The 23,454-nt window shown below is 40.3% G+C and overlaps 1 protein-coding gene across 4 annotated transcripts in view; it reads left to right on the top strand.

The window, feature by feature from the left end:
• Positions 1-23,454, top strand: part of ZRANB1 (zinc finger RANBP2-type containing 1) — a 66,804-nt gene that overhangs the window by 22,894 nt on the left and 20,456 nt on the right. For 2 of the 4 annotated variants that reach the window (XM_003419707.4, XM_064269198.1), the window contains 4 exons: positions 17,765-17,952; positions 21,047-21,200; positions 22,595-22,666; positions 23,184-23,382. In XM_003419707.4, coding sequence (XP_003419755.1) covers positions 17,765-17,952; positions 21,047-21,200; positions 22,595-22,666; positions 23,184-23,382 — 613 coding nt within the window. Of the gene's footprint in view, positions 1-11,970; positions 12,093-12,154; positions 13,470-17,764; positions 17,953-21,046; positions 21,201-22,594; positions 22,667-23,183; positions 23,383-23,454 lie in introns of those variants that run through there. The other 2 variants (XM_023559808.2, XM_023559807.2) reach the window with 2 other exon arrangements.

Below are 23,454 nucleotides of genomic sequence, written 5' to 3'. Positions count from 1 at the left end.
CTGACTCACAGCGACCCTGTGTACAACAGAATGAAACACTGCCTGGTCCTGCACCATCCTCACAATCATTGCTATGCTTGAGCCCATCATCGCAGCCACTGTGTCAGTCCATCTTGTTGAAGGTCTTCCTCTCTTTCGTTGACCCTCTAGTTTACCAGGCGTGATGTCCTTCTCCAGGGCCTGGTCCCTCCTGATAACGTGTCCAAAGTATGTGAGATGAAGTCTCACCATCGTCGCTTGTGAGGAGTATTCTGGCTGTACTTCTTCCAAGGCAGTTTGGTTCCTTGTTTTGGCAGACCAAAGAATTGATGCCTTTGAATTATGGTGTCGGCAAAGAATATTGAACATACCATGGACCGCAAGAAGAACAAACAGGTCTGTCTTGGAAGAAGTACGGCCAGAATGCTCCTTAGAAATGAGACTTCATTAGATACGGTATATTATGGCTTGTTGCTGTTACGCATTAAAAAAAATCATCTCCAAAGTATGTATAAAAAAAGTATGTATACTAAGTGTAAAATGTATACTGAGGACAAAATGTGAGACTTTCCCGTTTGAAATTGGAAAAGTCTCAGACTCAGGTTATCTTGGTGGCTGGTAAAATAGGAATGAAGATTTAGTTGTTGAGAAGGCAAAGCAACAGTATTGAACAAGTATCTTTTAAATGACTGCTGGGTGTAAATTTCACATGTCATATTATCTTATATGGTGAGAAGACGTTGTGAAATTTTCCTCTTGGTGAAGGCAGTGCCAAACCAGACATCTGTAGAAGTGGAATTTGGGTGTGGAAGTGGGGATGGTACAGGCAGAAGGTGTGAATTTAAATTTGCAGTTGTTTCTGGAATGTCTGCAGTCTGGTGCCAGGTGTTTTCAGGGAGGTCATATCAGTGCTCACCACAGACTGCCTTTCTTGGTGGGTAGATAGTCGTGTAGCTATAGGATAGGGCAGCACTACCTAATATACGGTTTTTTGCTTTGCTATTTTATTGAATCAGTTTCCCTTTAAAAAAGCATTTAAATTTGTATCCCAGTTTGCTCTCTTGAAAAGACACAGGCTTAGATAAGAACCCAGAATTAAATCTGTGTTGTAACTCTTATATCCCTGAACCTTAAACTTGTATATCCAGCTGTCTACTCAATGTCTTCCCTGTAATATCTAATAGGCATTTAAGTTTCACAGTCTAAAACTCAACTGATCTTTCCCTCATCTATCTTACGGTTTCCCATCTCAGTTATCACTCATTCCGATTGCTTGTGCCAAAAGCCTTGGTCATCGTTGATTCTCTCTTTTCTCCCAACCCCCTTCCTATTTGACAGAAAATTCCATTGGCTCTACTATCAAAATATATCCAGAATCTGACCATTTCTCACCACCCTGGCCTAAGCCACTGTCCCCTCTCTGCCGTCACCCTCCGTTACAGTCTGTTCTCAACAGAGGAGCCCCAGCAGCTCTTTTTTTTTCATTAACTTTTATTGAGCTTCAAGTGAACGTTTACAAATCAAGTCAGACTGTCACATATAAGTTTATATACATCTGACTCCGTACTCCCACTTGCTCTCCCCCTAATGAGTCAGCCCTTCCAGTCTCTCCTTTCGTGACAATTTTGCCAGCTTCCAACTCTCTCTATCCTCCCATCCCCCCTCCAGACAGGAGATGCCAACACAGTCTCAAGTGTCCACCTGATATAATTAGCTCACTCTTCATCAGCATCTCTCTCCTACCCACTGTCCAGTCCCTTTCATGTCTGATGAGTTGTCTTCGGGGATGGTTCCTGTCCTGGGCCAACAGAAGGTTTGGGGATCATGACCGCCGGGATTCCTCCAGTCTTAGTCCGACCATAAAGTATGGTCTTTTTGTGAGAATTTGGGGTCTGCATCCCACTGATCTCCTGCTCCCTCAGGGGTTCTCTGTTGTGCTCCCTGTCAGGGCAGTCGTCGATTGTGGCCGGGCACCAACTAGTTCTTCTGGTCTCAGGATGATGTAGGTCTCTGGTTCATGTGGCCCTTTCTGTCTCTTGGGCTCTTAGTTGTCGTGTGACCTTGGTGTTCTTCATTTTCCTTTGCACCAGGTGGGTTGAGACCAGTCCAGCAGCTCTTTTAAAGCTCTGTTAAGAACTCTCCATTGACTTCCTTTGTCTCTCAGAGTAAAAGCCAAAGGTCCCTCCAAAATTCTTCCTGGCTCTGTTCCTGCCATCCCACCCTGTTGTCCTATTGCTCTGTGTCTCACTCATGCCAGTGCAGCCACACCGGCCACCTGGCTTTTCTACAACAAGCCACGCATGCTCCTGTGTCAAACCTCAGTACTTGCTGTTTCCTCTGCCTGGGTTGCTCTTTCTCCAGATACCTATCTGCGGGATTAGCTCATTTACCTCACCCAGCTCTTTCTTCAAATGTTGCCATCTCAGTGAGTTCCACCCTGACTGTTGTATCTAAAATTGCTGCTCTGTCCAAGTCACCCTTTCTCCAGCCCTCCCTGCTTTATTTTTCCTCATCACACTTGTCACCTTGTAACACCCTTACCTTGTTGGTCTCTTCGCTAGAAGTGAAGCTTCATGAAGGGCAGCAGCCTTGTCTGTTCTATTCACTGCTGTATCCTAGCATCTAGAACAATGTCTGATACTTAACAGGTACTCAGATACTTGTTAAATCAGTGAATGATTCCTTTTAGATATTGGGTTCTGGAGGGCTAGACCTTCACGCAGCTTCTCCCCTGGATTTCTAGATTTGTTGCTTTCTTCCTAGCTTTCTGTATTTTCCACCTTACAGACTACTAAAGGCTTGACCCAGGGGAGCCAGTACATAACCTTTCCCTGACTGTTGGGAAGATAGAGGTGTAGTGTAGGTATAATAAGCTCTTATTGGGAAAGAGTTGTTAGCTGCTCTTGCCCAACTCATGGCAACCCCCTGCACAAGAAAACGGAACACTGCCCTGCCCTGTGCGTCCTCATGATCTGTTGTGGGCCAGACCATTGGAAAGGGTAGAGAAGCCTAAATTTATCATCAGGCACCAGACAGTCCATGGACACGAAAAGCCTGAAGTCACATTTCTTTCCCTTTAATTTTTACATCTTCCTACCCTCCCTGATGGCAGTATTTGATAAAAAGAAAAAAGAAAAGAAATGCAGTCCCTTTGTCATACCTAAAGTTCTAGCAAATAAACATTTTACTTGAAATTTTTTTATTCAGTCATCATTGAACCTGTTGCTTCCTAGTTGGCATTTTGTTTCACTTCTTATGCATCTTTCTTACATTTAGCTTGTTTTTTTTTTTAGTGACTCTGCTGGTGAAGGTGGAAGGAGCTGAGATTTGGGGTGAAGGTGTAGGGAAAGAATCAAGCTTATGTAACAAGTCCACGCCGAAACTAGAATTTTTATGCTGAAACATTCAGTTGCCCAGTAGCAGTGGCATGAGCAGCTTTCATCTACAGAGTGTGCTCACTGGTCACAGCTCCTGTTCTGGGGTGACCTGCAGTGTGCGCTGGTGCCCTCTCTTGAGAACCAGTAACTTATAGCCTGAACCAGAATCTCATCTTTATCGAGTAGCCTGATGAAATGGAATTATAAAGATGGCAGTATTGATTATTCCTGAGCAAAATGGGTCACTCTTCTGGGTTTTGACTTATCTAATAACTTAGATAATTTTTAAAGGTAGAAAATATATTGAAGTTTTTCTTTCAAGTTTTCTGCAAAAATATTAAATTTGGTCTATTATTTCACCTTTTCTCTTGACTTCATTATGTTGAAGATCAGTGAAGCGGCTGCTTTCCATATTGATGCCAATTATATTTTGGCCACCTGCCAGAAACCTATGTATCATATAATCTCTGTCCACTCAAAAGTGTCAGATACAAGTAGAAATTTCTAAAGCTTGAATGATATTAAACATGTCAAAATATATTTGTCCATTTGGTTTCACTAATACAGTTCTGTTAATTTTAACACAAATTAGCAACGTGTAGGCTTTTTTTTTTTTTTAATTTTAAACTATTCTTTTCATCTTGCTTTGATACGGGTTTTAAAAATTGTTAGTTTTTTATATATGGATAGACATTTGTAATTTGTCAACCAAAGGCTTTTCTCAAGGAAGCAAACTGTTAAGATTGTATTCCTGATTTTTTTTTTTATGTAAAAACAAAACTGTTGGGATATGTAACCTTCTGTGGTGATTTTTACACTTGTCTGAAACACTTGTCTGGTCAGAAGAAGAGGATGTTGTACAACAAGCTAAGCTACATTAAATTAACTTCGAAGACAAAGTCATATAGATTAGTTTTTGGGAGATGGTAGTACTTTGAGCTAGAATGGTTATAAGGCAATGTATACCAAAAAAATTACCACATGAAAACAAAACAGAGAAGGAAATCCCTGACATAAATGCAGTGGTGTATTTACCCATTTATTAAGACATCTTTGTGGCTAAGTTTCTAACTTTACAGGAAACTTAGAGTATACACACGATTGTGAAGGAAAAAACAGAGACTTTTGTTCTCTAGTTCAGTACACCTTGGCTTTAAAGTTACTAATTTTCTCCACAGTCAGGGAAAATGTGTTGATGACTTACCTGAAGGCACAAAGCATTAGACATTTTGAAAAACACAGTATTAGTGAGGTGAGTTATAGTGTCTTAAGTTTGCATTTTTTGTGTGCCCACTACTTGGTTTTCCTGTATGTGTATCTCCTCACACTCCTGTTTTGGTCTTTTTCTGATTTGCATGATTGATTTAAACCATGAGACAAGAAGAGTAATTGCTCATACCCTTACTCCCAAAAGATCTCTGTGTTCTACTCTCTAGAACCTATGACTGTGTCACCTGACATGGCAAAAAGGGCTTTGCAGGTGTGGTTAAGGATCTTGAGGTGGGAGAGTATCCTGGACCATCCGGGTGGATCCGTTGTAATCACAGGGATTTTTATACGTGACAGATGGAGGCAGGGCAGTGCCTCTGGGTGTTTTGCTTGAGTTTTCGTATTTTCCACTTGGTATACCACAGCTGTTCTGGGCAGCCTTTTTTCCATCTTTAGAGTTTTTCCTGCCCTATGGAATTGCTTTGTGGCCATCGTCACTTCTATATTGGTAGCCCAGAGGCATATCCATTTTAATATTTAATTTTTAGAGATCATCTTCTGAGAGCTTGGAGGAGAAGCTAATGGAACTGCCCGCCCTTCCAGTAGGTCGAACATATGGTTATTTGTAAGTGCTGTGTTTATTCCAGGGTGCTACCAGACCGTTTTGTTGATGAACTTCATTTTATATTGATGCCGAACTGGTTGTTCTACTGAAAGATACTCATCTTTTCTGATTGAATGTCTTTTTTTCTTAACATGTTGCTTTGCATATGAACGAGGGCAGAGGCAGGAGAAAAGTTCTGGAGTCCAGTTACTAGTCTGTAACATTTAGAGCCCTCTGGTTGCCTCCCCCCTTTAAAAGAAAAATGGTTTGGGTTAGAATATTCTATTAAAAGCAGTCTTCAAATCCAAGATATATGTCTACTCCTGTAGCAGATCTTTGGCGCTGCAGCCATAAAAGGAAAGTGAACTGCTAGGATGCTGGCCACTGCCTTGTATGTCCTTGGCTAGCTCCATGAGACACTCGTGTGGGCGTCTGAGTGTGTAACTCTAAAAATGAGGATCTTTTTTACTCCGTGTACGTTCTCGCTTGTGACTGTACGTCCTATCCAAAGCGGTTGATGTTATGGGCAATGGAATGGATTTTAGCATTGTGAAAGGAGTATTTTCTTCAGATAGTTTTTCTTCTGATTTTTTTAAGGATTTCTCCATGATTTGGGAACTTTGGTTATAAAATCGCATTTTATGTCATGACTTTAGAAGTGAATTGTGATCATTCTGAGCAGTGTAATAAGATTCTAATCTGTAGGGAGTTATGTACACATGTGCATATGTAGATAGAGATAGCCATAGATACTAAATTTTCCTTTTCCATCCCACTATTAACTGCTGCTGTCCAGTTCAGTCTGGGATTTGAAAAGTGCTTCCTGACACCTGGGATAAGAAAGAAGCTTCCAGGAATGAGCGTATATCTGTTTAGGCAATTGGAAGGTGATGGCAGAAAGAGTCCCAGCAGTGGCGTCCTCTCCTGGTTGCTGTAGTGTGTCTGAGACAGAAGTTCTGGCCTTTAGAGATGACTGAGTATGCAGGCCTGGTACTAATACTGTGCCTCCTTGAGAAAGAGATATGTCTGGTGATTCTGGATTATATGATACTGACCTTTGAGTATACATTATTGACTTAGTAAAGGCTTTCATTTTTTTTTTTTAAACACTTTGTTAAATGAGGAGCCCTTTGTGGCGCAGCGGTTAAGAGCTTGGCTGCTAACTAAAACGTCAGCAGCTTGAATCCACCAGCCATTTCTTGGAATCCCTATGGGGCAGTTCTGTTCTATCCTGTAGGGTTGCTATGAGTTGGAATTGACTTGATGGCAGTGAATTTGGTTTTGGGTTTTATTAAATGAACACACTGAACTGTGAAATCCAGATGTATCTTTTCAATATTAAATACAGTATGGTGTGTTTAGGCTTTAGGGAGTTGCTATTTACTTTTAGCACAAAATAACTTCAAAAAGTTTTATTAAACTATGCACATGGTTTAAAAAATCAAGCCACATAGAAGGGCTTATAAAGAAAAGTAGTAGTTTCCTTTCCTTCTTGCCACCTCCAGTCCTGTTGTGCAGACACGACCACTTTTGCCCCATCAGCCTTTTATTCTGAGAAATTTCAAAACCTGTAGGCCAAAGGTCTAATGGATCACAACTACCACAGCCTCCACCAGACTGAGTCTAGCACAACTAGATGGTGTCCTGTTACCACCGACTGTTCTAACATGGATCACCGGAGAGGGCCCTGGACAGAGATAGAGACAGATGTAGGACAAAATTTTAACTGACAAAAAAAGGCCAGATGAACTGGTCTGACAGACTGGAGAAACCCTGAGAGCAGGCCCCTGGACTCCCTTTTAACTCCTTACTGAAGTCACTCCTGAGGTTCACCCTTCAGCCAAAGATTAGACAGGTCCGTAAAACAAACAGTAACACACGTAGTTCAGCCACGTATATGAGACTAAACGGGCACACCAACCCAAAAGCAAAGACAAAAAGGCAGGAAGGGACAGGAAAGCTGGACGAATGCAAATGGGGAGCTGAGACCAAGAAGGGGAGAGTGTTGACACATCCTGGAATTGGCAACCAGTGTCAACAAAACAATGTCTATTAATTGTTTAATGAGAAACTAATTTGCTCTGTAAACTTTCACCTAAAGCACAATTAAAAAAATAACCTGTAGAAAAGTTCTAAGTATAATAATACGTTGAACACCATATGCCTTTGACCTAAATTTTCTAATTGTTAATATTTTGCCACATTTGGTGTCCCTGTGAGTGTGTACATGTGTGTGTTTGTATGTATATGCGTGTGTTTGCCCCTAAATACTTTAGCATATATTTCCTAAGAACAAGGCCGTTTTCCCTACATAACCAAACATTATAATTATCCACGGAATTTAATCCTCAGGTCCATATTCAGTTTTATCAGTAGTTTCGGTAATAGCTCTTGCCCCCACCCTGTTCAGTCAAGGAGGATACCTTGCATTTAGTTGTTACGTCTCTCTTGTCTCCTCTGATCTTGAACAGCACCTCAGCTGGTTTTGTTTTTGTGGTTTTACCTGCTCTTCCGTGACAGTGAAATTTTTGGAGAGGCCCGGTCAGTTGTCTCGCAGAATGATCTACAGTTTGGATTTGTCTGTTTCCTCATGATTAGACTCAGTTTAAACTTTTTTTTTTTTGCAGGAGTAGGGGACAGGGGGGCCGCATAGGTGGTATTATCTCAGGCAGCACCTCTAGTATCTCAAAATAATGTCCTAATATCATTTCTAGTTCCATCAAGTTTAGACATCATCTGCTGACGTCCTATAAGAACAGTATGTGAGAGTTTAGGTCATTGTTGGATAATAACAGCAGAGCATATTCAATATTTGCTCATACACTATTTCTAAGAAAAGCTGTGAAGAAAGTAATTTATAATCTCATTGCCTAGAGAAAATGTTAGATTTTGTATGCTTTCTTTTCAGTCTTTTTTACATTGTTATTTTTACATAATTGTGATTATACTGCTATATATTCTGCCCTTTTTCATTTAACCATATCTTTTGAGGTAATTAAAATGTTTTCATCTTTATGTAAATGAATGTGTAATAATGGCATTGAGTTGCTGCACCTACCCTGTTCCTTATTATTAGCCATTGGGTTATCTGAATTTTTTGTTCTGGTAGGGTTTTAATGAACATCTCTAAAACAAAAATCATTGTCAGCATTTTTCACGATTTCCTCAGGTTCCTGGAATTGGGATTATTGGATGAAATGATGTAAAAGTGTTAAAGGTTCTTTATGTATATTGCTAAATTGCTACCTGGAAGGACTGCACCAGTTATATCCCCATCAGTGGTGTAAGAGAGGCCCTGGGTAGCTGTATTTTTGCTGATGTTTGTTGTTAAGGGAGGTATACTGTCTCTTTTCATTAGTCATATTTTTTCTGTGAATTGTTGATTCATGTCTTTTGTCCATTTCCATTTGTGATTTTATGAAGTTACATGAACTTCATATAAATGTAATGTTATATATGATACAAATACATACCTGACATATTTATTGTAAATATTCTCTTTTTTTTGTGGGAGAGGTTATGCTATTGACATTTTATCTCATTGTCTTAAGCAGTTTTTGTTTGTTTGAACTATGGATTAAAATATCTTTTCCAGATAATTTCCACTAATATGATTATTTTAATTATGTTATTTTTGTTGAATAAATTCTTTCCCCACTGATTTGGGAAACCCTGGTGGCATAGTGGTTAAATGCTGTGGCTGCTAACCAAAAGGTCAGCGGTTCGAATCCACCAGGTGCTCCCTGGAAACTCTGCGGGGCAGTTCTACTCTGTCCTGTAGGGTCGCTGTGAGTCGGAATTGACTTGACAGCACTGGGTTTGGTTTTTTGGTTTATCTTATGTTAGGAAACCCTGGTGGCGTAGTGTTTAAGTGCTTTGGCCACTAACCAAAAGGTCAGCAGTTTGAATCCACCAGGTGCTCCTTGGAAACTCTGTGGGGCGGTTCTGCTCTGTCCCGTAGGGTTGCTATGAGTTGGAATCGACTTGACAGCAACGGGTTTTGTTTTTTTATTTTATCATATATTAAATGATTTTACATACTGGGATTTATTTTGAGGCTTTTTATTTTGGTATGTTTTTTATATCAGTATTTCACTTTTTGCTTTAATACCCAAAACCCAGACCCGTTGCCATCGAGTTGATTCCGACTCAAGCGACCCTATGGGACAGGGTAGAACTGCCCCATAGGGTTTCCAAGGAGTGGCTGGTGAAGTCAAACTGCCTACCTTTTGGTTGGCAGCCAAGCTCTTAACCACTGTACCACCAGGCCTCCTTGCTTAAATAATTAGAGGTTTATTACATATTTACAAAAATTTACAAATACCCATCCCCATCCCTACTCCCTCCAGCCATTATTTTTCAAAATTGTCTTAGCTTTTACCTTTTATTGCTTTGTTTGTTCATCCACTCATTCATGTGTTCAGATATTCACTGAGTGTCTCGTGTTTTCCCAAGCACTGTATGGTCTGGTGGAGAAAGATAATAATTCAGCAAGGCAATCTGGTATGATAGGTTCAATAGAGGAAGTAAAGGAATATGTATAAGATGATCTTGTTTGGGAAATTTGGGAACATTTCCAGGAGAAAGTGACATCCTAGTTGTGAAGCCTTACTCAGAAAAGAGGGAAGAGTGTACCTGTTAGAGGAAATTAAATGTGTGTTTGAAGACCCCAGAGTCAAGAGAGCATGGCATGTCACATAAACTGAAAAAGGTTCAGCAGGGTTTGAGTACAGAATGGGAACTGTGAGAAGGAAGCTGGAGGATAATTCTGGGTCTTTAAGTTCCGTTAGCCTGGTTAAGGAGTTTAGAACTTAACCAAAAGGGCCATGGTAAACCTTTGAAAGGGGAGTGCCTTGATCAGATTTGCAATTTGAGAAGATCTCTCTGGCCACAGTATGGAGAATGGATTGGAACAGGGCAGCACTGGAGGCAGGCAGACCCCTTAGAGAAAATTCCAGCAGTTCAGGTGAGAGAGAGTATAGTCTTCGGCTAGGCGTAGAGGCATTGGAGATGGGGGAAAAGGGAGTGTATTTGAAAAAGATTTAAGAAGCAGAATTGATAAAGCTTGAAAGAACTGACTTTGAGGATGAGGGGAGAAGGAATCAAGAAAGATACTTAGGTCTTTGGTTTGGAACTGGGTTGGATAGCAGTATCACTTTTCCTGAATATAGGAGAGGCGTAAGGATGTCCGGTGGGCTGTTGGATATATGGGCCAGAAACTGTTGGGGGAAATCTACCACTTGGCTTGTGTGGATGCTGTGTGGGGGCATGTGTGCTTACTGAAGTTGTAGAATCTTCTCCCACAGTGGCAGATTTTAGGGAATGTCTCTGTTTTGTGCTTCAAGCTGTGGACTTTAATTAAGATGGACTTGGTTCCTTTTTTCCCCCTCTTTTTCATATCTCTTCTAATTTGAGGGCCTTCTGTCTTCATTCTATTGAGAGTATTTTTGGCTTAGAAGAGTCATATGGATAGAATCTGAACAAGTGTAAAGTCATGGTATGGCAGAAGAGTTTTCCCTTTTATACTTTCTGTCCCCTCCCCTACTTTATTAAATGTTCAGTTACCCTCTAGTTTTCTCACTTGTATAAGAGGCTGGGTTGACTATTCAGTTTCTCCAGGGCTAAAGTAATAGAATTCTAAAATCCCAAAATTTGGCTTCAAATTCAGCCAGCATAAGTTGGCAATGAAGTCAGAAGAACTTCTGGGACTTGCTTTTTTGATGGTGAATGTGGTTTTGACATACACTGCTTTACATGAGTTTTAAAAACACATTTTCCTTGAACCTTGGATTTTTAAGAGCCTTAATCTTCCTTCAGTTGAATATTTTGGTGATATTTTAAATGACCTTTGTCATTTGAATTCAGGTTCATCTTCTCTAACCCAGTAACATTGGCCTTCATCTCTGATCACATGTCCCAGAGATGTCTGTGTGACACCTTCAAGTCCTCCCAGTATGCTTTCCGCAGCGATTCTGCTGCATGGGAAGGTCATTCTTAGGAAGGTATCTATCAGTTCAGGCATTTCTTCTTGACCTTGGGGATTTCTGTATTTCCACACATTGTTAACATTTTGATCAAAGATTTAAGGAAGAACTCAGAAATACCAACTGTATTTGGCATATCCGTCATGATTAATAACAGATAAAAGGTCTTAATTAGAGACTCTTTGACTTCTCCATTTCTTTGAATCTTTTATTTTTCCAAAGTGGATATTTTAATAATGGGAAGTGAAATTATTGAATGAATTGAATAGAAGCTTAGCTTGATACAGTAGAGGTTAGATTAAATTTAAGAATTCATTTCCAACTTGTGATTTTCTTCTCTTTTAATATGAAAATACCTTTTTGGTGTTTTGAAAAGGTCACTGTTCCATAGCACTGTTCAGGAATAGAAGTGGTAGATTTTAACTTCTTGCTGTTGGTTATTTGTGGAAAACTCAGCCAGAAGGTGATTTGTTTGTCCTGCTCAAACTAATTCTGGGATTGTCACTATGCTTGTGCCTATTTGAAGGTACACTTAAAAATACCGAGGTCATTTTATTTAAAATGCAGCACATGTTTGAGTTTTGAATATCTAACCCAGGTTCATGATTAAATTATAGCTACATGATTACAAGTATAAAGAAAAAGTATTCCGGGGTGGTATGATTTCCTTTTTAATATGTTAAACCAGTTAAATGAATTAAGCTGTGGGATAGTGAAAGAGTTCCCAGTCATCTTAGCCAGCTACTCTGCGTCTTTCTGCTGACCATGATCAGGGCATTCTCGACATTACCACTTAAAACTAACTTTTCTCTTTAAGGGCTCCTGAAATTGTACCAGCTGACTCCAAGTCCACCCTGACCCCACAGCATAAAGCATGCTGTGATGTCACAGCTACCATAGAACTCCAGGGTAGTGTTGAGCTGGCCCAGGTGGGCTCAGGTAAGTCCTGGCTTTTTTTTTTTTACCATTTGGCATTCTTTTCAAAGTTAGTTACCATTATGATTTTATGTCATAAAGGAAAATAAGGCAAAACTTTGAAAACTGTGCCATATATGGGGGAAAAAAATAAGTTTCTTTTCTAAACATCTGTGAGCCAGCTCCATATTCTAACCAACGGAGTTCCATAGTAGCTGTGAAGTCCCCAGTGAGTTTGTGACCTGTGGCTTCAAAATATGTTAACTACTTCTCCTGGCCCAGCTTGTGAAACAATATGAGCTTTTTTTTCCCATAAATGTTGTAGTTAGTAACATATACTACAGTAGCTTTCTTTTACTCTCAGGTCTTTGTGTTTTTTAACGCATATGAACACTTGATCTGTAATTACGAACCTGCCATTGCTAATTGTGCATTTCACGGAACCGGTTTTGAGTGTATAACGATGTTTCATAGTCTATAAAGCTCATCTTCCTGGAGTGCCTTCAGCTGTCCTTCGCCTTCATAGCGTGGAGGAGGAAGGGACAGAACACGTAACACACGATTGTCAAATTTTGAAAAAAATCTAATTTAGGGAAATACGCTTCAGGTGCTTTTGGAGGCACTGTGAGGTACCAGCAACTTCTAACTTAGGTCACCTCTTTGTATCCTGCTGGAACTTTTTGAGTTTTTTATGGCTTTTTTTACATAAATTGAGATTTTACTACTTAGATTCCTATGCTGCCGTATCTGCTGCTGACTGTTCTACGACTTCCTCCTCTTTTCCCTTTATCCCCTAATATTAAATGGTGGTCAAAACGTAATGTAATATGAAGAACTCAAAGGCATTTTGTAAGTTTTTTTTGCTTATAACCTGATGTTTTTCCCCCCATAAGTAGAAAACTTGAGGGCTAAAAAGTGAAGTTACCCGAGTACGGGCCAATTCCTATTAAACACCGTATTTACAGTGGAAACCAGTCTATTAGGAATCTGTCTAGACTTTTAATCAATAGCTCTCTTAGAGCAATGTGTAATGGAGACGTACCAAAAGTCGGGGCAGCTCAGTGACAAGCAGATAAGATTTGACTTGTAATAAATCAGCTAGTCTTTGTACCCAAAAACTCACCAGTCACTTAAACTATGAGTTCTTAATTATGGTTAATAAAGAGAATAAAATTAATATTCCTAAATCAGTAGACAATAAAATATTTCTCTTTTAAGTATTATTTTGTGCCCATACTTAAACATGTGTTTTTCACGTTTTGGGAGGTTTGGAGAATTTGATGCTGTGAAGGCCTCACCCAGAAGCCTCTGTTCTGCTCATGCTTATTTTCTGCCCTCTGGGATCTGGTCCATGCGAGGGGCTGGGCATTGCAGCTTAACACAGCTTGGTGATGTGGGTGGGTGAGTAATTGAATGGTTTGATTTATTCATAACAGCTTTATTGAGATATAATTCACATACCATACAATGCATCCATTTAAGGTTCTGTTGATATTTTTAAAAAGCACTCAATTTAAAGGCAGAACGGGTGAAGTTGTACATTAGAATTCCAAGCACAGTTGGGTAACTGCTGTGTTGTTTGGTCTGTACCTCTCCCCACTTTGATTGTGCTAATTGGTTTCTAATTACAGAAATCCCTTAGAAACATGAGAGAGGAAATGAGTTCTTAAGCAAGGGTTTCTACCATGAAATTCTTCCAGACTTCAGGGATGTGGTGGTAGTTAGCTAGAAGTCGCGGTGACTGTGATGTCGTGGTAGTTAGCTAGAAGTCGCGGTGACTCTGATGTCGTGGTAGTTAGCTAGAAGTCGCGGTGACTGTGATGTCGTGGTAGTTAGCTAGAAGTCGCGGTGACTCTGATGTCGTGGTAGTTAGCTAGAAGTCGCGGTGACTGTGATGTCGTAGTTAGCTAGAAGTCGCGGTGACTCTGATGTCGTGGTAGTTAGCTAGAAGTCGCGGTGACTCTGATGTCGTGGTAGTTAGCTAGAAGTCGCGGTGACTGTGATGTCGTGGTAGTTAGAAGTCGCGGTGACTGTGATGTCGTGGTAGTTAGCTAGAAGTCACGGTGACTGTGATGTCGTGGTAGTTAGCTAGAAATCGTGGTGACTGTGATGTAGTGGCAGTTAGCTAGAAGTCACGGTGACTGTGATGTCGTGGTAGTTAGCTAGAAGTCACGGTGACTGTGATGTAGTGGCAGTTAGCTAGAAGTCACGGTGACTGTGATGTGGCAGTTAGCTAGAAGTCGTGGTGACTGTGATGTAGTGGCAGTTAGCTAGAAATCTCGGTGACTGTGATGTAGTGGTAGTTAGCTAGAAATCATGGTGACTGTGATGTAGTGGCAGTTATCTAGAAATTGAGGTGACTGTGATGTAGTGGCAGTTAGGTAGAAATCTCGGTGACTGTGAGGTAGTGGTAGTTAGCTAGAAATCGCAGTGACTGTGATGTAGTGGTAGTTAGCTAGAAGTCGCGGTGACTGTGATGTCGTGGTAGTTAGCTAGAAGTCACGGTGACTGTGATGTCGTGGCAGTTAGCTAGAAGTCGCGGTGACTGTGATGTAGTGGCAGTTAGCTAGAAGTCACGGTGACTGTGATGTTGGTAGTTAGAAATTGTGGTGACTGTGATGTAGTGGCAGTTAGCTAGAAATCGTAGTGACTGTGATGTGGTGGTAGTTAGCTAGAAGTCGCAGTGACTGTGATATAGTGGTAGTTAGCTAGAAGTCACGGTGACTGTGATGTTAGTGGTAGTTAGAAATCGTGGTGACTGTGATGTAGTGGCAGTTAGCTAGAAATCGTAGTGACTGTGATGTGGTGGTAGTTAGCTAGAAGTCGTGGTGACTGTAATGTGGTGGTAGTTAGCTAGAAATTGCGGTGACTGTGATGTAGTGGTAGTTAGCTAGAAATTGCGGTGACTGTGATGTAGTGGTAGTTAGCTAGGAGTCGCAGTGACTGTGATGTAGTGGTAGTTAGCTAGAAGTCGCGGTGACTGTGATGTAGTGGTAGTTAGCTAGAAGTCGCGGTGACTGATGTAGTGGTAGTTAGCTAGAAGCCGTGGTGACTGTGATGTTAGTGGTAGTTAGCTAGAAATCGTGGTGACTGTGATGTAGTGGCAGTTAGCTAGAAATCGTAGTGACTGTGATGTGGTGGTAGTTAGCTAGAAATTGCGGTGACTGTGATGTAGTGGTAGTTAGCTAGAAGTCGCGGTGACTGTGATGTTAGTGGTAGCTAGCTAGAAATTGCGGTGACTGTGATGTAGAAGCTCTTTCTTCTTCCCAGCCAGAAGAATGAAGTTATTTGGTGTTTTTATCTCTAGCTTAGCTCATCCCTTGGGAAATAAAAAAAACAAACAAAAAAAACACCTGAATATATACATACGTAAATCCATGCAGTCCTGCATACACCCACACAGCCACATACACTGTGTAGGTCTTTCTCCTTTCAGATAATTTGATCCTTGGGTTGCTTTTGGAAGTGCTTGGAACATTTCTCATGTAGTATAAAGAAAATTTATATATTTTTACGTTAAAGCTAAAAACAGTGACACTGCATGGGCCTGGGAATAGTTCCATCTGCCTAGGACCTCAGTGAAAAGTCGTTGCCTTCATAAGGAGATCCTGTGGAAACAGAGTGGAGTAGAGCATGCTCCCTCCTAATGAGCTGTGGTACATTATTCAAAACCAGATTATTCTTACTTGTTGGTGAAAATGAGTTCAGCAGAAATTTAAGTTTGTTGTGTACTTGAACATAATACTTAGGAAACTCTCTAACCATAGATTTGTTTTTAATTCAAGTAGTTCTTTATCCGCACCTATTCTTAAGACTCGCCCTTTTGGGAAGATTTATGCCCCTTGTCTGATGCCAACCTTATTACCTGTTAGCTCTTACGACTACTTTCTGTGGCTGCTCTAGGCCTGTGTTCCTCATGAGAGTGTTTTGGGTATAAAGTGTGAGTATAAAGCATAAATGAGTATAAAATGTGTGTGTGGGGGGGAAGGATTTGCAGCTCTGCTTGTTTGTTTATATTGAGGAATGTATTAACCTACATTGCTGTGAAAATCAAAATCCGTGTGGGGAAGGTATTCTCATTTAATATTGTCAGTTCTTAACCTGAAAAGTGGGTATGGGGGTGTTGGGGGACACTTTTCGGGGAGAGGATCCAGATTTGCAAAAAGTATCCATAACCCCAGAGTTTATATTTCTTATTTATCTGATTTCTAATTCAGGGTGGAAATTAAAATGCTGTTGTAAAAAACACACCAGGAATATTTTTGTCTAGTATTAACTTCACCCAACAGGTGCACTTTTCCTGATGTTACTTAGAAAACGCTTAAATTATTTGGTTCTATTTTTTTATAGTCTTGAGATATGTGTGTATATATATATTTTAAACACTATCTGTAGTAAACTTGAAGGTAACTTACACCTTCGTTTTTTACCAAAACCGTTAGTTCATTTCCCAAACCAAAAATCATTTGCCATCAAGTTAATTCTGACTCACGTCGACCCCGTGATGTGTCAGAGTAGAACTGTGCTTTGTCGAGTTTTTAAGGCTGTGACCTTTCTGGAGCAGATCACCAGGCCTGTCTTGCCAGGCACCTCTGGGTGGGTTCAAACCGCCAACCTTTTGGTTAGTAGTTGAGGGCTTAACTGTTTGCCCCATCCAGGGACTGTTCATTACCATAGTGCACTATTGTTGTCAGCTGCTGTTAAATTGGCCCTCGAGTCCATGCAAAACGGAACAAAATGCTGCCTGGTCCTGTGCCATCCCCACGATCAGTTGCATATTGGGTTGTGATCCACAGAGTTTTCATTGGCTGATTTTCAGTAGATTGCCCAGATCTTTCTTCCTAGTACTAGTTCGTCTTAACATAAACCCCCAAAATCAAACCTGTAGGATTACTAATGTTAAATAAATAATAACATTACCTAATATTAATTTCTATTAAGGTTAATAAAATAGTTTGGTGGGAATGGAAGGATTCTTTATGAATTTGGAAAAAGTCATTCTTGTTTTATCTCCTACCTCCAACTGGTTAGTAATATTTTAATTTAGCTTATTGTTGGAAATCATCTAGTTCACTTTTTACTTTATTAACAATTCCTAAGGAATATGAGGAATACTTGGCTGTGAGTGTGAAATCTAAATATTGCTAACTTTTTACTTACATTGAGAGAGTTTTTAATCTCTCTATATTGTGTCAGAGCTAAACAGACATGTGGAAAGTTCAGCATTTTAACATTTTTGATTCAGCTTTAAAAATGCGGCATAAAGGGCTGAAGCAGCCTGACACCAATGGGAAGGCACATCTGCATGTCCTCGGTATCTGCAGTCATGACAAATGCAGCCCAGAGCAGGCGTGGCTTGTGAAGCCTGGTTCCTCACCCTGGGTTGCTGATCTTTGATCAGTTAATATAGCCCAGCCTTTCACTGTTACATTCTGATAATTCCTCTTAACACCCACCAGAGCACGGAGCCAGCCCTGATGGCCAGGTAAGTGCCTAACTAGGTAGGGCTAGTTCTAGAAAGAAATTAAAAGGAGAGAAATAAACTAATTTTTCTTATGCTGTTTAGGATGTTTAAATGATATCCCAGGACCTATGAAGCACAGAGAAATGCTTAAAGAGTTTGGATGAATGCTACACGTGTGCTTTTGGGGAAAAAACTAGAATTAAACTCTTTTCCATCTTGGTGCTTGCTTTAGGGGTTGTTGAAGGAGATTTGGCTGCTATAGAAGCGTACAAGTCATCCGGAGGAGACATCGCCCGTCAGCTCACTGCGGATGAAGTGCGGTTGCTGAACCGTCCTTCTGCCTTTGATGTCGGCTACACTCTCGTGCACCTGGCCATCCGTTTCCAGAGGCAGGATATGCTGGCGATACTGCTTACAGAGGTGAGCGTGGCGTTTTGCTTCAACTTTCTCCTATATTAAGGGAATAATGTGTCCTTTAGTTTTTAGTTTTCATGTTTCTCCTACTAGTTCTTAAATCTAATTTAGTGCCCGCCAGTTTCTTTTAAATCACATTAAACCTGAGAGACTTCAGCGGTATATAATTCTTAAAGGACCTGTGCTATTAAAACGTTGCATTTTGCCACAGTATTTGAATCGTTAGTTTGATTATTAAAAAAATCAGGACTGTGTCTATCATTAAATCATTAATTGATTTATTCATTCAACTAACAAGTACTGAGTACTCCACTACGTGCCAGGTACTGTGCTAAGAAGGGATACAGTTGTGAATACCTCGACTTCTCCTCATGGAGTGTCCAGAAAAATACAGAGACGTGAACAGGTAATTCTGTACAGCATGTGCGGCGCGATCTAAGTACCAGCTGCCTGTGACTTCTGAGGAGAGTGCACTGAGGTGCCAAAGGGCTTCTCTTAGAACAGGTGACAGCTTAGTCAGGATCTGAGGAGAAGTAAGAGCTAGCCAGGTAAACTGGGTGGAGGATGGAGGGGGATTGAGGAAACCATATATGTGGGGGCTCAATAGATCACCAGGCCTTTCTTCTGAGGCGTCTCTGGGTAGACTCGAGCCTCCACCCTTTCAGTTAGCAGCCAAGTGTGTTAACCATTTGTGTACCACCCAAGGACTCAGTATTCCAAGTTAAAACAGACTAACAAGCAAACAGAAACCCAAACCTGTTGCCGTTGAGTCTATTCCAACTCAAAGCAACCCTATAGGACAGAGTAGAACTGCCCCCTAGGGTTTCTAAGGCTATAACCTTTATGGAAGTAGACTACCACATCTTTCTCCTGCTGGGTGGCTGGTAGGTTTGAAATATAGACCTTTTGGTTAGCAGCCTTAACCACCAGGCCTCCAGGGGCTCCTTTGTTACTCAAAGTTGTTGTTGTTAGGTGCTGTTGAGTTGGTTCCAACTCATAGTGACCCCATATACAACAGAATGAAACACTGCCTGGTCCTGGGCCATCCTCATGATTATTGTTATGCATAAGCCCATTGTTGCAGCCACTGTGTCAGTCCATCTCATTGAGGGTTGTCTTTTTTCACTGACCCTCTACTTTTCCAAGCATGACGTCCTCTTCCAGGGACTGGTCCCTCCGGATAATATGTCCAAAGTATATGAGACAAAGCCTTGGCCATCCTTGCCTCTAACGAGCATTCTGGCTGTACTTCTTCCAAGACAGATCTGTTCATTCTTCTGACAGTACATGGTATATTCAATATTCTTCACCAACATCCTAATTCAAAGGCATCAGTTCTTTTCTGATCATCTTATTCGTTGTCCAGCTTTCACACGTATATGAGGTGGTTGGGTCAGGCGCACCTTAGTCCTTAAAGGGACATTCCAAGTTAGGGTGCTTCAACTGTGCTAACAGAGCAGAAATTCAAGCTGGATTCAGAAGAGGACATGTAACTGGGGATATCATTGCTGATGTCAGATGGATCTTGGCTGAAAGCAGAGAGTACCACAAAGATGCTTCCCTGTGTTTTATTGACTATACAAAGGCATTCGACTGCGTGGATCGTAACAAATTATGGATAACAGCGAAGAATGGGAATTTCAGAACACTTAATTGTGCTCATTTGAAACCTGTACATAGACCAAGATGCAGTCCTCAGAACAGAACAAGGGGATACTGCGTTATTTAAAGTCAGGAACGGTGTACGTCAGGGTTGTATCCTTTCACCATACCTATTCAATCTGTGTGCTGAGCAAATAATCTGAGAAGCTGGACTATATGAAGAAGAATGTGGCATCAGGATTGATGGAAGACTCATTTAACAATCTGCAATATGCAGATGACACAACCTTGCTTGCTGAAAGTGAAGAGAACTTGAAGTACTTACTGATGAAGATCAAAGACCACAGCCTTCAGTATGGATTACACCTCAACATAAAACAAAAATTTTAACAACTGGACCAATTAAGCAACATCATAATAAATGGAGAAAAGATTGACGTTGTCAAGGATTTCATTTTACTTGGATCCACAACACCCGTGGAAATGGCAGTCAGGAAATCAGATGATGTATCGTATTGAGCAGATCTGCTGCAAAAGGCCTTTAAAGTGTTGAAAAGGGTAGATGTCATTTTGAGGAGTGTGGTGCACCTGACCCAAACCATGATATATTCAGTCGCCTCACGTGCTTGCGAAAGCTGGTCAGTGCATAAGAAAGACTGAAGAAGAATTGATGCGTTTGAATTATTGTGTTGGTGAAGAATATTGAATATACCATGGACTGCCAGAAGGACGAACAAGCCTTGTCTTGGAAGAAGTACATCCAGAGTGCTTCTTGGAAGCAAGGATATCAAAACTTTGTCTCGTATACATTGAACTTGTTATCAGGAGGGACCTGTCCCCAGAGAGGACATCATTCTTAGTAAGATAGAAGGAGGGCCAGCGAAAAAGAGGTAGACCCTCCAAGAGATGGATCGACAGGGTGGCATAATGATGGGCTCTAACACAACAATGATTGTGAGGATGGCACAGGACCAGGCAGTGTTTCACTCTGTTGTACATAGCATCACTGTGAGTCAAAACCAACCCAGTGGCACCTAACAACAGAACAGGGAGAAGAATGTTTGCAGTTTCCTCTTTCTCTGTGAGCTGGAATTCCCTGGTTTTTAAGAAGACTTTTTATATTGGGTGCATGACGGTTAGTCTTATTTAGGTTGTCTTATGTCTTTCCTCCCCTCCTGTGATGTACCTTTATGAAAAACACCCTTTTACGTGAATCTTCACATGCATCTTTTGAGTCTTTCCCTGGGATAAAATTAACTGAGTCTGAGGGTAAAACATTTTTATGGCTGTTTTCCTGAAAAGTTTGTGCTGCTACTACATCCAGTGGTAAGGGATTATAATTTTCCATTAATACCAAGTATATTTTAAATATATTTATATATTAAAAAAAAAACGCTTGAATTACTGAAAAATGTTGGTAATTGCCTTTTAAATACTGTTGTCTGCTTTTGTTTCTGATGAATGAGATGCAGAGGAAAGTTTCCTTTTTGTATTTAAGGTGTCTCAACAAGCAGCCAAGTGTATCCCAGCAATGGTGTGTCCAGAACTGACAGAGCAAATCCGGCGAGAACTAGCTGCCTCTCTCCATCAGAGAAAGGGCGATTTGGCTTGCTATTTTCTAACTGACCTTGTAACGTTTACGTTGCCAGCAGGTAACTTCAAAGTTATGTGTGAAAAGGAATTCCTGCCTCATTGTAGTTATATATAATTATATTATATATTGTAGTTATATTTTAATATATGGGTGACAGATGTAGTTTTGTTAGAAAGCAGGTATCTTAACTACAGTATTTGCTTCTTAAATTACTTAACTATCCTATTTATACTGGAATGGACCACTGTAGGGCTACTCATAAAGTAGTGCTTTATTTGGAAGAAAGTCAGCAGCTGATAGTAATTGATTTCTTTTTGAGTTCAGGTATTTAAAAACAAATCTGAGTTTTACCCATTGATTTTTTTCTTAGGTTTTATTTTAGAATAGTATCAGTCTCCTTTTCCTTTTTATGCCTGTGCGTTGTTTTGAAATTAAGTAGCTGTTGGTTACCCGGAGCCCTGGTGGTACAGTGGTTAAGAACTTGGTTGCTAACCAAAAGGTCAGCTGTTAAATCTACCAGCCCCTCCTTGGAAACCCTATGGGGCACTTCTACCCTGCCCTGTAGGGTCACCATGAGTCAAAATCAACTCAGCAGTGGTGGGTTTGGTTTCGACTGGTTACCTGGTGTTAGGAGATAGAATTTAAACATAGGCAGAGTCAGATTATTTGAGTGACAGATACTGGCCTTCTCTTGAAAGTATCACTTCTGTCTTCACTCATTACATTCATTTTTACTGTGTTTGTGAAGCAATACTCCGTAGAAAATGTCTTCCAGGGTGCTTTTTACCACTTGACATTGAATAAATGCAGCAAACATTGAAAGTTTTCAAAATAAAGTTTCCATCTGGGTTCTGACTGTTTTGGGGCATTTACAAATGGTATAATAGCTAAGCCAATTAAAATTGGAGCAAATTTCATTTGAAATTCTCTCTCTCTTTCTAGTTATGCTTACCCCAAGTGGTGATTAGATTTTTTATTTCAAATTTGCTTTTTTTTTTTTTTAGTTTTCTTTTTAGAGGTAATGCTCTTTACTCCGCAGGCTGCTCTATTAAGTAAACTGAATGGAGTATAGAGAATTTGGGGAAGATGACAAAAACAGATCTCTGTGTCAGGATGAATGAGGATTCGCTTTTACAAGAGGCCTCTGAAGTGTTCATGCATGTCACAGATGTGGACAGTGAGAGTGCAAGACGAGAGCAAATAAGAATTTATGCACAATTACTGGTCTAAATGTTACTAGATACATAATGGTTTTGATAATGAAATACAGAAGAGTCTTTCACATCACACACACGTATACGAGTTTTATGTGCACATTTTTTAAGGCAAGCTACTTGACAGCCTTCTGTTGAAAGGGAATGACTTTAGGGGAAGTTACTATTAGATATTCATGTCAAGTTTGTTCAGTTATGAAGCACAAGAAGATCTTTTAAGTCTGCTTTTTCTTTGTAGATATTGAAGACTTGCCCCCAACAGTCCAAGAAAAATTATTTGATGAGGTGCTTGATAGAGATGTGCAAAAAGGTAAGCAGGGAATTGATAGTGTCATTTACCTTTTATCTAATCAATTCACTTACTGCTTTGTTTTCTAAGTTTTGAAATAGTGTGGCATATGGTCATCTTCCTTTATTATTAATTTAAATAAAAATAAAGTCCTTAATAACAGTGCCATATTGTACTGTATAGTTGTCAAGTGGATTTAAAAAATGTTCATAAAGAACTCTCAACTGCAATAGAGTACACAAAGGTAGGTATCAAAGTTTTCAAACCATGGCGCTATCTACTTCCTATTCCAGGATGAGTGTATTTCTATTTTAAACATCTTTAGAAAATAAATTATAAAGGATTTGAAAGTTGAGTAAATTATTCTAGCGCCACCAGATATTTCAGCTACACACTCAAAAGGTTTATATTTCTGTCAATCAAATTTATTTGTGTGTTTATTAGTAACTTACATATAATGAGTAGGGTGTTCCCCCACCAAGTATTCCTTAATTGCGTAAGCATGAAAATGAGCATGTAATTTAAATTCCTCATTTAGAGTTAGAAGAAGAGTCTCCAATTATAAACTGGTCCTTGGAATTGGCTACACGTTTGGACAGTAGGCTGTACGCTCTTTGGAACCGGACTGCAGGAGACTGCTTACTTGACTCAGTACTCCAAGCTACCTGGGGCATTTATGACAAGGATTCAGTGCTTCGGAAAGCCCTTCACGACAGCCTGCATGACTGTTCACATTGGTGAGCTGGCGTTCTTCCCTACCTAAGTCCAGGAGCACACTTGCTGGATCACTTCCTTATAATGATGGGATA

The sequence above is a fragment of the Loxodonta africana genome, chromosome 16 (assembly GCF_030014295.1).
Source record: "Loxodonta africana isolate mLoxAfr1 chromosome 16, mLoxAfr1.hap2, whole genome shotgun sequence".
Lineage (NCBI taxonomy): Eukaryota > Metazoa > Chordata > Mammalia > Proboscidea > Elephantidae > Loxodonta > Loxodonta africana.
This window is presented reverse-complemented; position numbering and strand designations above follow the sequence as displayed.